Below are 13253 nucleotides of genomic sequence, written 5' to 3'. Positions count from 1 at the left end.
ACGTCGTGTTGATTTTGAGCGGAGAAATAATTTATTTATAAACTGACGCAAGGGCGCTAAATCTAAAATAAACCGTGAATAAAATGTGAAAATACATAAATATTTAGGTGAAGCAGCTGCACGCATGAAAGGTTCGATAATATTTGACCTTAACACAATAAACTCGTTACGTTAGCGTCAGACAGCGTTAAATAGAAAGTACAGGCTAAAATGATTGCTAACACTGCCGGTCGGGCTAGCTACATTGGAGCTAGCTAGCTAACATTAGCACGAGTCTAGTTCTTACTTCTGACGTTATCCTGCAAATATTGTGTGTTTTAACTGATCGTATTTCAGCAGTATGTGTTGTTACGATGTGTTTTCATATGCTTTTTTCAACAGAGTAGTGAGATCACTACAAAGCTAACATTAGCTCGTCAGGTTAAGCAGCACCACAAAGCTAACGGGAGGTTGCTTCGTAAGAACTAGGCTATGACCTACAGGAACTTACTTAGCTCCTGCTAGCCGGCTATGTTAGCATTCGTGGGAAAACCTTGGCGAACTTTTATCATTTGCTTTCTTGATTTGTTCGAATCACACATCTGACTGCGGTAAACGTTACATCGTAGGATTATGGCGCCCCGCGTACAGCTTGAGAAAGCGGCTTGGCGTTGGGTGGAAACGGTGAAACCAGAAGACATCAGGCAGGAACATATCGAGCTAGCATATCGCATCAATCTTCCGGCCTGCAAGAGAGGAACCTGCAGGTACAGTGGTAACATTTTTTAAAATCAATGTGCTTCTGTTGCGCTGCCATGTGTGAACAAAAACAACAGTATTAAAAGTATATTTGATGTTTACGTAGAGGGCTGTAAAGGCCGGCCCGCACAGAGATGCTAATCTGCATCAAACGTCTGTTTTTGTTTCCTTGTGTGCGGACAAGTCTTCATAGCGTGTATGGTAGATTTGTAGACTTTGTGTGAAAAGTCATAAAGATTCCCTCGTCAGTTCGACATGCCACAGATTTGCTCAGACATACACGATAATCATCACTAATTCCTACAGTTGCTGAATTTTAGCTTGCTTGGGCTTCTAACTACTAATATAAGGCTCGTTTCAAAATTTACGTTGCTTTGTCTGCAAAACCTCAGAAGACCAGATTCTGATTTTGCTGAAGTGCAAAACTGCAACTGCTGAAATTGATTGTGGAAGTAGGGTTAATAATTGTGACTTGCTTTTCCAGGAGGAACTGCAAAGGAAATCCTAACTGTCTTGTGGGTATTGGTGAACAGGCGTGGCTGGGGGAGATCGATGAAAATGCTTTCCACAATATTGATGACCCAAATTCAGAACGTAGAGACAAGGTATTTCTTTCATAGTGAAAATGATTTACTCACCTGTTTTGTTTTGTTTGTCCCTGAGTACACTGCCTGTTTTTGTGGGTGGACTACCTCTAGGTAGTCACAAGGTCAAGTATTCTAAAAATCCAGTTCATCCAATGTCTCTCATTCTCTCTGTCTGTCTCTGTCCCTTTCCAGAACACATTTGTTGGCCTGACCAACCTTGGTGCAACATGTTATGTTAACACATTCCTGCAAGTGTGGTTCCACAACCTGGAGCTGCGTAGGAGCCTCTATCAATGCCACAATTCGCGAGCACAGGAACACAACAATAAATCTGGTATAACAGCAAACTTAATACTGGGATGCTTCCTCATGCTTGCTTCTTCAGTGATTTATGCCAGCATGGTTCAGCCAACTTTTGCCTTTTGTTTTAATACTTGGTTGTGCATACATCTTAAGTCAGGGGTGCCCAATCCTGGTCCTCGAGAGCCCCTATCCAGCGTGTTTTAGATGCTTCTCTCTTCCAACACACCTGGTTCACATGATCAGGATTGTTATCAGGCTTCTGCAGAGCTTGATGATGAGCTGATCATTTGAATCAGGTGTGTTGGAAGAGGGAAACATCTAAAGCATGCTGGATAAGGGCTCTTGAGGACCAGGATTGGGCACCCCTGCCCTAAGTCGAGCACATACCACCAGCTTGCCATATGATCCTGGGGTTTCGCTGCTGTAATAGTAGACACTTGGGCTTTCTTCTTTCCTCAGTACAAATGAGTGAAACATGTCTACAAAAAGGATTTAGGGATGTTGTGGAGTTGAAGTCTAAGTCAAAAGTAGAATTCATCAAATCATCACCATCGTCATTACAGCGGAGATTCTTTTGCATTCATTTATACGTAAGGCTCCAAATCAGGAATAAAGCAATATTTACACTTTTGAGAGGATTATAGTTGGGTTTAAGCCCTTCTAGAATAGAGTAATCTTAACTTAAAAATATTTAACCAGACTGAGAGATTGTTAATCTTCACTGATGTACAATTTGTCCAGATAGATTTTATACATGAAGAAATGAAACCAATTACCTAAAATGTTACCCCCTGCCAGTTTGATTTAGTTGTACTTTGCATCAACTGAACTGAAAATCCTAGATTGCTTTTTAATTCATTTGTTGCTGGGGGGAGTTGGCAAGTTTGAGTTTGTCTCAGATATTTTCACATGATTGACATGATATGACAAACGTAAAGGTCACTTTGGTGATGACAAGTGTGACAGAGGCTTGCATGACAATGTACCTTTTTGATGTAATGAATGCCAGTTGTCCTCACAAGTAGATATCTGTGTTGTGTGTGTGTTTTTTTGTTTGTTTGTTTTTGTTCTTTCCCAGATTACGAGCCCCAGTCCATCTGTGAGCATCTGCAGTATTTATTTGCTCTTCTGCAGAATAGCAACAGAAAGTACATCGACCCATCAGGGCTGGTCAAAGCACTGGGCCTGGACACAGGACAACAACAGGTAAATTCAGACATAAAGCTACTACTTCAATTTAGAGCTCAAGAGCTGGTTTCACAGTTTGAAAGATAACTATTTATTTCACTGGGGTTCCAGCCTCGTGGATTTTGCTCATTCTGAGAATTGTGTTGAAAATTTTCTTTTTGTAAGGATTATAAAAGTGCCACCCAACAGAAGTTACCAGTACTCAGAGTCCTACAATTTGCCAAACTCTGTAATAATTACCAGAGTTTTTGTTTTCTGATTTCAGAATTCCACAGAAGAACAATGGTTTAATAGGCCGTTAATGATTATAGGCTTGGTTTAGCTACACAGCACTTAATTCAAACCTTTGATTTTTTTCAGGATGCCCAGGAGTTTTCAAAGCTGTTCTTGTCTTTGTTGGAGGATACACTGTCCAAGCAGAAGAACCCAAACCTGCAGAATGTCATCCAGCTGCAGTTCTGTGGACAGTTCTCCTATGTTACTGTGTAAGGCCACTCAGTACTTAAACCTGACACAAGTTTTTTTTCTGTCTTTTTACAGCATCAGTTTGTTAACTGTGTGATACCATTAGCTCAGAAAGGGTGTGTCCAAGCAGTCTGTCGTTACCCTCATTTAGGGTTGGGCATCAGGGAACATGTTCCAACATGCAGTTCAACATTAATCTCAGTAAATCTGCTCAGCCGTTGATTCACAGGTGAACAGCACAAATTCTGTAACTGTCTTGTGGCAATCATCTCAATTTAGCAAATGCTGCTACAAAACACTCTTCAAGAATGTGGCTGGACTCCGCTGTTGTTACAATAGCCACAACAGACACCAGCATCCCTACGTTTACCATTACTTTAACTGCCTCTGTGTTTCTGCTGCTAACATTAATCCATGGTAGGAAGCATTCACACAACTCTGCTGTGAAAAATGTTGGAGGACACTGTAGTAAATAGTAAATGCTCCACACTTCAATGGCATCTTTTGACCTTAGGGTTTCCAAAGCACCTTACAATGTATTATTCATTCAAACCCTAGCTCTGCCAAGTGTTCTCAGTGACATTCAATCTACTGTACGATGTCGTGTTTGACTTTACAGGTAGTAGTGTCAGGTGCAGATAGACAAAATGTGTTAACTGTATGTCAAAACTGTCTTCTTTGCCTGATTTCGAATGACTTGTTGCACAATTCTTCTTTGCTAATGTAAAAATTAGGCCTTAGTGTGTCACCTTGGGAACCTGACAGAAATGCACAATTGTGAGTGAGGGGTCAGGCCTTGGCTCATAACTGACAACTGTATAGGTTGGCCTTTCTGTTTTTCACATAAAAACTGAACAGTTGTTTGGATAAAGGACATTTACATTTGGATTTCTTACAAGTTCCTTTTAGACTGTGTCATATACTTGGCTCAGGCACAGAATGCAATAATATGGAAGACAGGGAGAGGTTTTTGCAGAGGGGAAGTTTTCCTGTTGCTCAGAGAGATGTTCTGTTCTTTTTCTTACGGGCATTTTTTCTTTTAAAGTCACACTGTGGCGGTGTCACACTTAGATCAGACGTGGTACTAGTCAGAGGTGAGATTAGCTTTAACAGACATTTATTTAACATTCCTTAGGGAGATGCAAGGCTTGTTGTTGTCATGTCAGTGGAGCAATGTAGATACCAGAAGGCTGTACTACTAAGCAAGTTTGACATAGTCAGACTTTCTGTGTGGAAGTCGGCTCAACAAAAACTAAAGCCCCAGTCAGACATAGCGAGTCTCACGAAGGTGGTTTTCAACTTTCTTCGTGAATTCAGGCTTTCTGCCTCAGACTGTGTGCACATTCACTTCAAAGGGGGCATTTAATGCGCCATGTGACTCTTCTTCTGCACAAAATGGACTAAACTCATTTTTTAAAAACTGCTCTGACAAACTAACTTTAGACCATACATGCATTTAATATAAATGCAGTTCATTTGGTTTGACTTATGTTTTCTAGGTGTAACCAATGTGGACGATCATCTGCACTGCCGTCCAGATTCTATGAGCTGGAGTTGAACATCCAGGGCCACAAGAACCTCACTGAGTGTGTCACAGAGTTCTTAAAGGTAAATTTATTCTTTACCAAACTCAGTGTGTGTGCGTAATTGGCACAACAAAGGAAGAAAAGGCAGCACTGGACGCACAAAATGTTGGTCGACACACTTTCAGAGTTTCTTTCAGTTTCTGTGAAGAAAGAATGCCACAAAACATGTGTTTAATATAATCATGAGAAAGTGTGAGTCATTAACAGAAGAGGAAGCTAAAAATATTTTCGATTCAGTTTATTTACATGTGTAATAACAGAACAACTTCAGATCAATTAATCTGTACAGTTTTAATTAGAACTCTATTTATTTGTGTGTTAAATTACTGCGTCTTTTATAATCTTGTAATGCATCTATTTCTGTGTCCTTGTCCTAATTGTTACCTTGTGCCTCACCTTAAAGGAGGAGAAGTTGGATGGGGAGAACCGCTACTTCTGTGAGTGCTGTCAGAGTAAACAGAATGCCACCCGAAGGATCAGACTGCACAGCCTTCCTCCAACCCTTAACCTGCAGCTCATGCGCTTTGTCTTTGACAGGTCAGCCATCACTTTGTACTGCTTTCCATATGTAAACAGGCATGGCGTTAGTAAAACAGGCAACATGACTGTGGAAAGGCAAAATAGTTGCTTGTTTAGTTTCTGTTTATGATAACAAAACCAAATAAATCCAATTTTAGTTACTTAAATGCTGATGCCATTTGTGCCAGCTAGTTTAAGAACAGATTCTTTACTGAACTGTCTTATCTTCTTCAGACAAACAGGCCACAAGAAAAAACTCAACACTTTCATAAGTTTTCCAGAGCAGCTGGACATGGGACCTTTCTTGGAAGGAAAAGAAGGTATCAGAAGTATTATTCACTGTATCTCATTCTCACACTTTCCCTCAACAATCACAGCATGTTTTCATGTTAACAACTAAGACCAAGTCCTTTGAATTCACTGCTTGCTTAATTTCAAGTATTTACTGAGCCAAACATTGCTTGCCTGATGATGCAACATGTCATCCCCCAGCAAGAGCAGACATTTATTACTGATAATTCTATTATATGCTGTTGTTTGTGTATGCTTTGCCTTCTCCAGACCAGAAGTGTGTTTATGAACTGAGTGCAGTGCTGATCCATCGGGGAATCAGTGCCTACTCAGGCCACTACATAGCCCATGTGAAGGATGCTCGTACTGGCGACTGGTACAAATTCAATGATGAGGAAATCGAGAAGATGGAAGGCAAGAAGCTTCAGCTTGGTATTGAGGAGGACATTGGTGAGTTGTGTTAAATGGATGCTGTACAGTTCCATCTTCCTGAAATCCAGATACTCTATCTAATGTTATTTTCTAGGAATCAGTATTGTTTTAATGCACATTAATGTTCTTTACAATTGAAAACATCATATTGTAAACTAGCTGAAATTTTTAATCGCAGTCAATATGTTTTTTTAAAAAGCTCAAGTCACCATGACAATGGTCCTTATAAAGAATTAAAGAGAACTATCTTTTATCCACCTCGGCATCATGTGTATAACTGTAAACACTTTGTCAAAGTTGTTTCTCTTGTTACTTGGTCTTCTTCCTCCATAGCTGAGACAGTGAAATCCCAGACAAGAAAGCCGAAGTGCAGTAAAGGCTACCACTGCTCCAGAAATGCATACATGCTTGTGTATAAGGTCCAAGAAGAGAAGAGCTTAGATCCCTCTATGACTAATGTTGAGGTGCCAGGTGAGTAGTACAAATGTCACAAATTGCTTTGCATGTGTGTAACAACAGCAACATACCTTTTAAGCAGTTAAGCTGCATTATTTATTTCAGTAGGTTTTAATAAAAAAAACACAACCTGGTGCGTGCTGTGTTGTCTGATGGTTTTCCCTCTCTGTCCTGGCTCCCAGCTTTCCTTCAGAGGTTGGTAGACCAAGACAACCATAAATTTGAGGAGTGGTGTAATGAGATGGCTGACATGAGAAAACAGAGCGTGGATAAGGGCAAGGCCAAACATGAAGAGGTGAAGGAGCTCTACGAGCTTTTACCTGCAAGAGACGGTCGGTAAAACATTCCTTAATCACTCACAGCCAACTTAGCAGAAACACTACATGGTCCACACGCTTGTCATTATTTTCAGTTCAGAACACTTAAGTGCAGACAGTAGTGGCAGGAGATTAGTTAAACTGTACAACAGCTCCACTGCCTGTTGTAATATTGCTAGTACAACTCCCTGCTGAATCAACAAGTGATTGTAATTTTTATCGATATGCAAATAATGTATCTAGATATTGTGTAACATAATTATATGCATACTTAAAGCACACACTGAGCATTTGTTTATAAAGCCTATCGATAGGTTAGCAACAACATACAGAGAGCAAACTGTTGTCACATGTTACTTGGTTTTGTCTGTCTATGTTTGATGTGTTCTTGTGCTTTCCCTCCACAGGCGAGCAATATGAGTTTATCCCCCTGGACTGGCTGAAGAAGTGGCTTGATGATTCCACTGCCACAAAAGAAATTGACTGCTCTTTCTTCCTGTGCTCTCATGGCAAACTGCACCCAGACAAGGTGGGAGAATCCAAGAGGGTTTCCTTGCAAGCTGCACAACTTCTTTACGAGCGTTACGCTGGAGGGCCAAGACTGGATGGTTAGTCAAACACAGGGACCTGCTCTCTTATCAAATCACAAGCTGCAAAACAAATAATTTATCAGGACATCTTTTCACACAGCCATCACAATGATCAATTTATTGTTCTAAAATTCAGTTCAATAATTAAGCCACAAAAATGAGCTTCTGCTGGCACTGAATGGCCCTGACAATGGTTTTTAGCTTGTTTAAAGTTCTCTTCACCTCACCTGTCTTTCCTTCACTTTACTCATTTAGATTTTGCTTAGCTGTGTGTGTTTCATACAAGTTTCCTCAAGTCTATATAGGTGGTATGTGGTCCGCTCTGGTCCACAGCAGGGAAACATTGGTAAAAACTCTCACACTGAGTTGAAATGAAATGTAAAGTGTCCATAAATTAGTTTAAAAAGCATGCATAATATGTGTTGTTTTTAAATTCTTCAGATGTGCGATGTGGGAAGTTACAGTTTCAAAAGGAGAGACTCACAGAAGCTCGGATTACAAACATAGACTGTGTATTAAAGATGGATAATACAACTGTGATGCTACTCCATGGTCTGTGGACTGCTGTTGCAAAGCTTCAGTTTTGGAATTTGGTCTGCCCTAAAACACGCCTTGCTTTATTGTGTATTCTCCTGTAAATGGGACCATAATTTCCTAAATGAACATCATGCTGTATTGAAATAGACTTGTAACTAGTGATTGAGACCATAAACTCATGCGTAAAAAATAGTCTGCAACCATAAGATAATGAATCAAGTTAGAAATAATTTTCTCGTTAGTCTGACTCAGTAGTGTGTGGGTAGAAGCCAAAGCTCATTTCTGCAACTTTGTCCTTCTTTCCATTATCTGTAAATAGTCTGCACTTATATAGCACCTTTCTGCCTTAGTGGTACTCAAAGTGCTTTACAATGTGTTTCTCATTCACCCATTCACACACATTCATACACCAATGGCAAGGTGCATTGGGAACAACTTCAGGTTCAGTGTCTTACACTTCAACTGTGGAGGAGAGATCAAACTGCCAACCTTGCGAATAGAGGATAACCTGCTCTGAGCCACAGCCGCCCTGTGCGTTGTCATTTTCTTCACGATGGAAAACAACAACAGGGATGGAAATACTCTTCTTTGTCAGACTGGAAACTTTATATACAAATCACAGTCAGTCTCTGGTTATGTTGTTAATTCTTACTGATCCTAAAACCATCATGTTGATCTTCTACATTTTTATATACCCCACTTTTGTGTGTTTGTTCAGCCTCGTCTCTGTGTAGAGAGTGTGTTAGCCAGCGATGCCGAGTGCTTCGGCTAAAGAACCAGCTCAACGAAGACTACAAGGAAGTCTCCAATCTGGTTAAACGAACGCTCAGGTAAACACACTCAAAATAAGCGTTAGGTAGATGAAGTGGAATGTTGTGCTTTCACTCAAATGTAGATAAGTTTGTCGGTTTAATTATTTGTGTGTTTGTGTGTGTGATTGTGCCACAGTGGGGAGGGCTATTGGGCGGGCAAAGCATCTCTGCGTAGCTGGAGGCAGCTGGCATTGGAACAGCTGGAAGAGGATGAACATGAAACCAAACACAGCAATGGGCAGACCAATGGACAGGGACCACACCCAAACAACATTAAAGGTAGGGGGAATGAATGTGATTTGATATCTCTGTGTCTTTTAATCCATTGTGGCCCCTGTAGTTTATTTTTTAATCTGTCAGCCAAACTAAAAACTGAAAATGGCCAAATTACATTCATGACATTTGCTGATTTTTATTGTATCGCTACAAATCAAATACATTTGGCTTGGGGCTGATATGTCAGTAAGAATGATCTATTATATTTGAAATCAATATGACAATGTATATATGTATACAAATTGTACTTATGGAAAGGTAATGGGAAATCACATGGCACAATACAAACTGTAAAAGTAATAAGATCAATAATCTACAGCCATGCCATAAACTGCACTTGAGCACAATCGTGCTTTTGAGCTAAATGCTAACATGATCAGGATCATCATTAGATTTGCAGGTATTTGCTCGTGAACTAAAATATTGCTAAAAATTACATATTGACCTGATGATGAAGCTAGACATAAAATTAGGGGGAATCGTCTTGGTTTTGGAAAACGTAAATTCAAGGTAAGAAGCGATTTTTAGAGGTTTGCATCAGCTCTGAGCTCTGGCAAAGGAATCACGTGGAGTCTATGGTATGAAATGACACGAGTTTACAATACTTACTGACTGGGTTTTTAGAATAGTTGTAGCTCATTTTTTTTATTTGAAATAAAGTATTTTTCATTTCATTCATTATTCTCATTATTTACGTCATTTTAGCTGCCATATTATAAAACAAAGCCTCCATCAGTTAACAGTGATGCTGCTAAGATGCAAGGGAAATCTGTCAGCTGGAGGACAACAGGTGTTCACAGTGAAATGTGTCAGTGAGACACATTCAGAGGCGTTGTGTTGAACTTTATTGCTGTCAGTGATGTTCTTATCAAACAGCTGCGTGTCTGTGACAGGTGTCAGTGAATGCAGACCAAACGTCATAGTCGACAGTGTCAGGCTTTAGCTTGTCGGTCTGGGGAACGACTAGCTTGCCCGACTCCACCACCTTCCCTTTAATGCAGTCTTCCTCCAGAAAGTGTTCCCTACAAACCCTGGAGTCGGAGCCCATCGGAGGTGCATCAGTACTGTTTGGTTTCAGCAGCAGGTTATGATAGTGGACTGTTTCGCCCCTGGCTTTAACCCTGTAAAATCCATTCTTATATCCAGGAGTAATGCAGTAGTGGCCTCCCTTCTGTAGCTCCTCAGTCTCCATCTTTCATTGTCTTATCTGTCTTTCATTGTCTGTCTTTTACTATCTTGTCTCTAAACCTGTGAAGCTGACACACCTGTGATGTCACTGGTTGTCCTACTCCAAGATGGCAGCACCCTTTGGAGAAAAGACTCAAAATCTTCTTTTCCATTTTATATGCTTACATTTTTTATGGTTGTTTTTCTATCTTCTGATCCGAGTGGAAATACATGTACTGAATTATGCTAACTTGACTGAGTGCTTCATTTTCCCTTTAACTCACCACTTTATTGAGGGGCTCAAAGAGAATTGACGGGTTTACAGTCAGGGGTCAGCAGAGTTCATTCTCTAGGAACCATGGATGCCCCACTGCTAACGTAGCTGTGTATTTGTCATATTAGAAAAGGAAATTGAGACACTGATATTATAAATAATAATAGTAATAATTATATTAAAGATTATTTGTATAGCACTTTTAAAAACTGTGTTTCAAAGTGCTTTACAACAATCACAAAAATACCCAATAAAACACAGTCATCTAAAAGAGGAGTAAAAATGAAAACAATAGTTGATTAAAAACCATGAAATCAAACACGAACTATAAAATATATCGCCAATGGGTGTATTTAAACTTTAAATAGAGCAATGTAAGACTTAAGTGCAACATCAAGAAGGAGATACAGTGTAACTCAACAGCCAAGAACAAAAGTAGACGCACAAATTCAAAGGAAATGTAGAAAAAAGCCATAACATAAAAATAAGTCTTTAAAAGAGATTTAAAAGGCAAAGGTAAATGATTTTTACTTATATGGCGCTTTTCTACCTTCACAATGTTTGTCGTTCACCCTTTCACACACATTCACACACCAAGCTGCCATACAGGGTGCCTGTCAAAGATACTTTGACAGGGGCAGGGGACTGAACCGCCAACTTTGCAATCAGTGGACAACCCGCTCTACCACCTGAGCCACAGCCGCCCTAGTTATGTAGTTAGGCAGAGTTCCTCAGCCAGGTCATTTCACAACCAAGGAGGCCGAACGACAAACACTGTGTCCCATTTCGTCTTTAAATGTGATGTGGGAACCAGGTTTATTCCTGAGAAATTTCTAGTTGGTAAGAGGACAGTCGTTCTGATATACTGGGGACAGGCCATTAAGGGCTTTAAAAATAATCAGTAAAATATAAAGTCAGTCCTTCAACAAAGTAGGTAGCCAGTGTAGAGTCATTATAATCTGTTTTTCTTTGATAGGAGTCTCATCCTTGCTTTTTGTACAGTTCGGAGCACATTCAGGTTCTTGACATATGGCTTAACATTAACTGATGAAGGGACTAAGACAAGACTGGATACCAGAATGCAGATTGTCAGCGATCTCAGTTTTATCTGAGTTCAGCTATGGAAAAGTTGCTAGCATACTTTTTCATGCCAGACTTGGATATCGGAGAGGTTTGTAGTCTCAATGGGCTTTACTGGCAGAAACAGCTGCATGTCATCAGCATAGCAGTGGAGTGAAGTTATGTGTTTATGTATAATGTGACTGAGTGGTAGCATATATAGAGAAAATTAAATTGGCTCAAGTATTAAGCCCTCAGGGACTCCACAGTTCACTAACAAAGGTGATTCACCAAACGAAAAGAACCTAATATCGAAGGCCATCATTCTAAATTTGTGATCAGCTGTATCAGAAGCTCAACCACAAGTACAAGAATGGAACATTCACAACAATCAGATGTCCTTTAGCAGTTTGTCACTCTAATTAAGCTCAGTACTGTGATGCTGTCTAAAACCTGACTTCATAGATGGTGCTGACACTTTTAGAAGATGTAGAGCAGGGGTGCCCAATCCTGGTCCTCGAGAGCCCCTATCCAGCATGTTTTAGATGTTTCCCTCTTCCAACACACCTGATTCAAATGATCAGCTCATCATCAAGCTCTGCAGAAGCCTGATAACGATCCTGATCATTTGAATCAGGTGTGTTGGAAGAGGGAAACATCTAAAACATGCTGGATAGGGGTTCTCGAGGACCAGGATTGGGCACCCCTGATGTAGAGTGACAGTCTTCTCAAGGAGTTTGGAAATAAAACGTAATTTTGAAATCTGGCTTATTCACAGCAGGCCCAACTGAATCAGTGCAGGTTAGTGTCCTTGTATTTTAGTATTAAAATCAACTCAAGATTCCTCTGGATTGCTAGTGTAATAATTCTCGGTGAATTCTTTGATTTCAGAGTTCGGCCCAGAGCTCTCAGAGGGCACCGAGGATGAGATGAAGACTTTCAATGAAGACATCGTCTGCAGCCACGGTATTTCTCACTGCTAGCATCTGATATTGTAAAACCTTTTTGACAATGACACAGTTTCTAATAATAATAAGAAAACAATTATATTATTTTTAATAAGCTTTATTTAAATAGTACCTTTTGAAACTGGAGTTACAAGGAGTATATATTTTTTTAAATGTGTACTGTTATCATTGCTGTTTTATATGCTCCCATAAGTTAATTTGTATGTTCCCACTGTAGGAGGTCTGAGTATTCTGGAGACTGAACGGAAGCTTGTATCCTCTGAAGTTTGGACCAAGCTTAGGGAATACTTTCCCAAAGCTCCAGAATTTAATCAAAACCAAGAACCCTGTCAGCAGTGCTTGGTAAGTGGTCCCTGACAAACTTTTCACTGTACTGATCCTTGCCTTGTATCTTTAATCTTTTATTTTCTGTTTTTACATGGCTACTTGCTGTCCTTCCACAAATGCCTCTGGTGTAGTAAGCCTATAGTAGACTTGGAGTTCATCATTTTACAGTACCACTGCAACAGTAGACCACTGTGTTTATATTAGTGCATCTCCAAAAATAAAACACTGATTTTTTTTTCTTTTCATAATGTTTCATAACGTTTTTTTTTTTGTTTTAAATTTGTTGATTATGGCTTTTAATTAATGAAAATCAAAAATCCAGTATCAATGAAAAAGTGCATTTTCATAACCGAAATGTGCA

The 13253-nt window shown here is 39.8% G+C and overlaps 1 protein-coding gene across 2 annotated transcripts; it reads left to right on the top strand.

Moving 5' to 3' along the window:
- On the top strand, positions 1 to 12925 carry LOC103373649 (ubiquitin carboxyl-terminal hydrolase 48-like). 2 transcript variants are annotated; one of them, XM_008303585.1, is made up of 17 exons: positions 1 to 131; positions 609 to 746; positions 1223 to 1343; positions 1518 to 1659; positions 2707 to 2834; positions 3177 to 3301; positions 4781 to 4889; positions 5271 to 5404; positions 5621 to 5706; positions 5948 to 6127; positions 6443 to 6580; positions 6748 to 6897; positions 7290 to 7490; positions 8728 to 8839; positions 8958 to 9100; positions 12489 to 12563; positions 12783 to 12925. In XM_008303585.1, exons 2-17 carry the CDS (start codon positions 613 to 615, stop codon positions 12920 to 12922), a joined length of 2118 nt encoding a protein of 705 aa, XP_008301807.1. In that variant the 5' UTR covers positions 1 to 131; positions 609 to 612; the 3' UTR covers positions 12923 to 12925. The 2 variants fall into 2 exon arrangements, with proteins under 2 accessions (XP_008301807.1, XP_008301808.1); XM_008303586.1 differs by lacking the exon at positions 1 to 131 and having other exon boundaries at positions 176 to 746.
- Positions 12926 to 13253: the final 328 nt, after the last annotated feature.

Source organism: Stegastes partitus, unplaced genomic scaffold (assembly GCF_000690725.1).
Source record: "Stegastes partitus isolate 25-593 unplaced genomic scaffold, Stegastes_partitus-1.0.2 Scaffold2039, whole genome shotgun sequence".
Taxonomy (NCBI): domain Eukaryota; kingdom Metazoa; phylum Chordata; class Actinopteri; family Pomacentridae; genus Stegastes; species Stegastes partitus.
The sequence above is the reverse complement of the archived record's forward strand: the minus strand, read 5'-3'. Positions and strand labels throughout refer to the sequence as shown.

Coding starts and splice junctions, on each gene's coding strand:
- LOC103373649 (XM_008303585.1), top strand. CDS start 613: ATGGCGCCCCGCGTACAGCTTGAGAAAGCGGCTTGGCGTTGGGTGGAA. Junction 2,835..3,176: donor TGGACACAGGACAACAACAG/GTAAATTCAGAC, acceptor GATTTTTTTCAG/GATGCCCAGGAGTTTTCAAA. Junction 12,564..12,782: donor AGACATCGTCTGCAGCCACG/GTATTTCTCACT, acceptor TTCCCACTGTAG/GAGGTCTGAGTATTCTGGAG.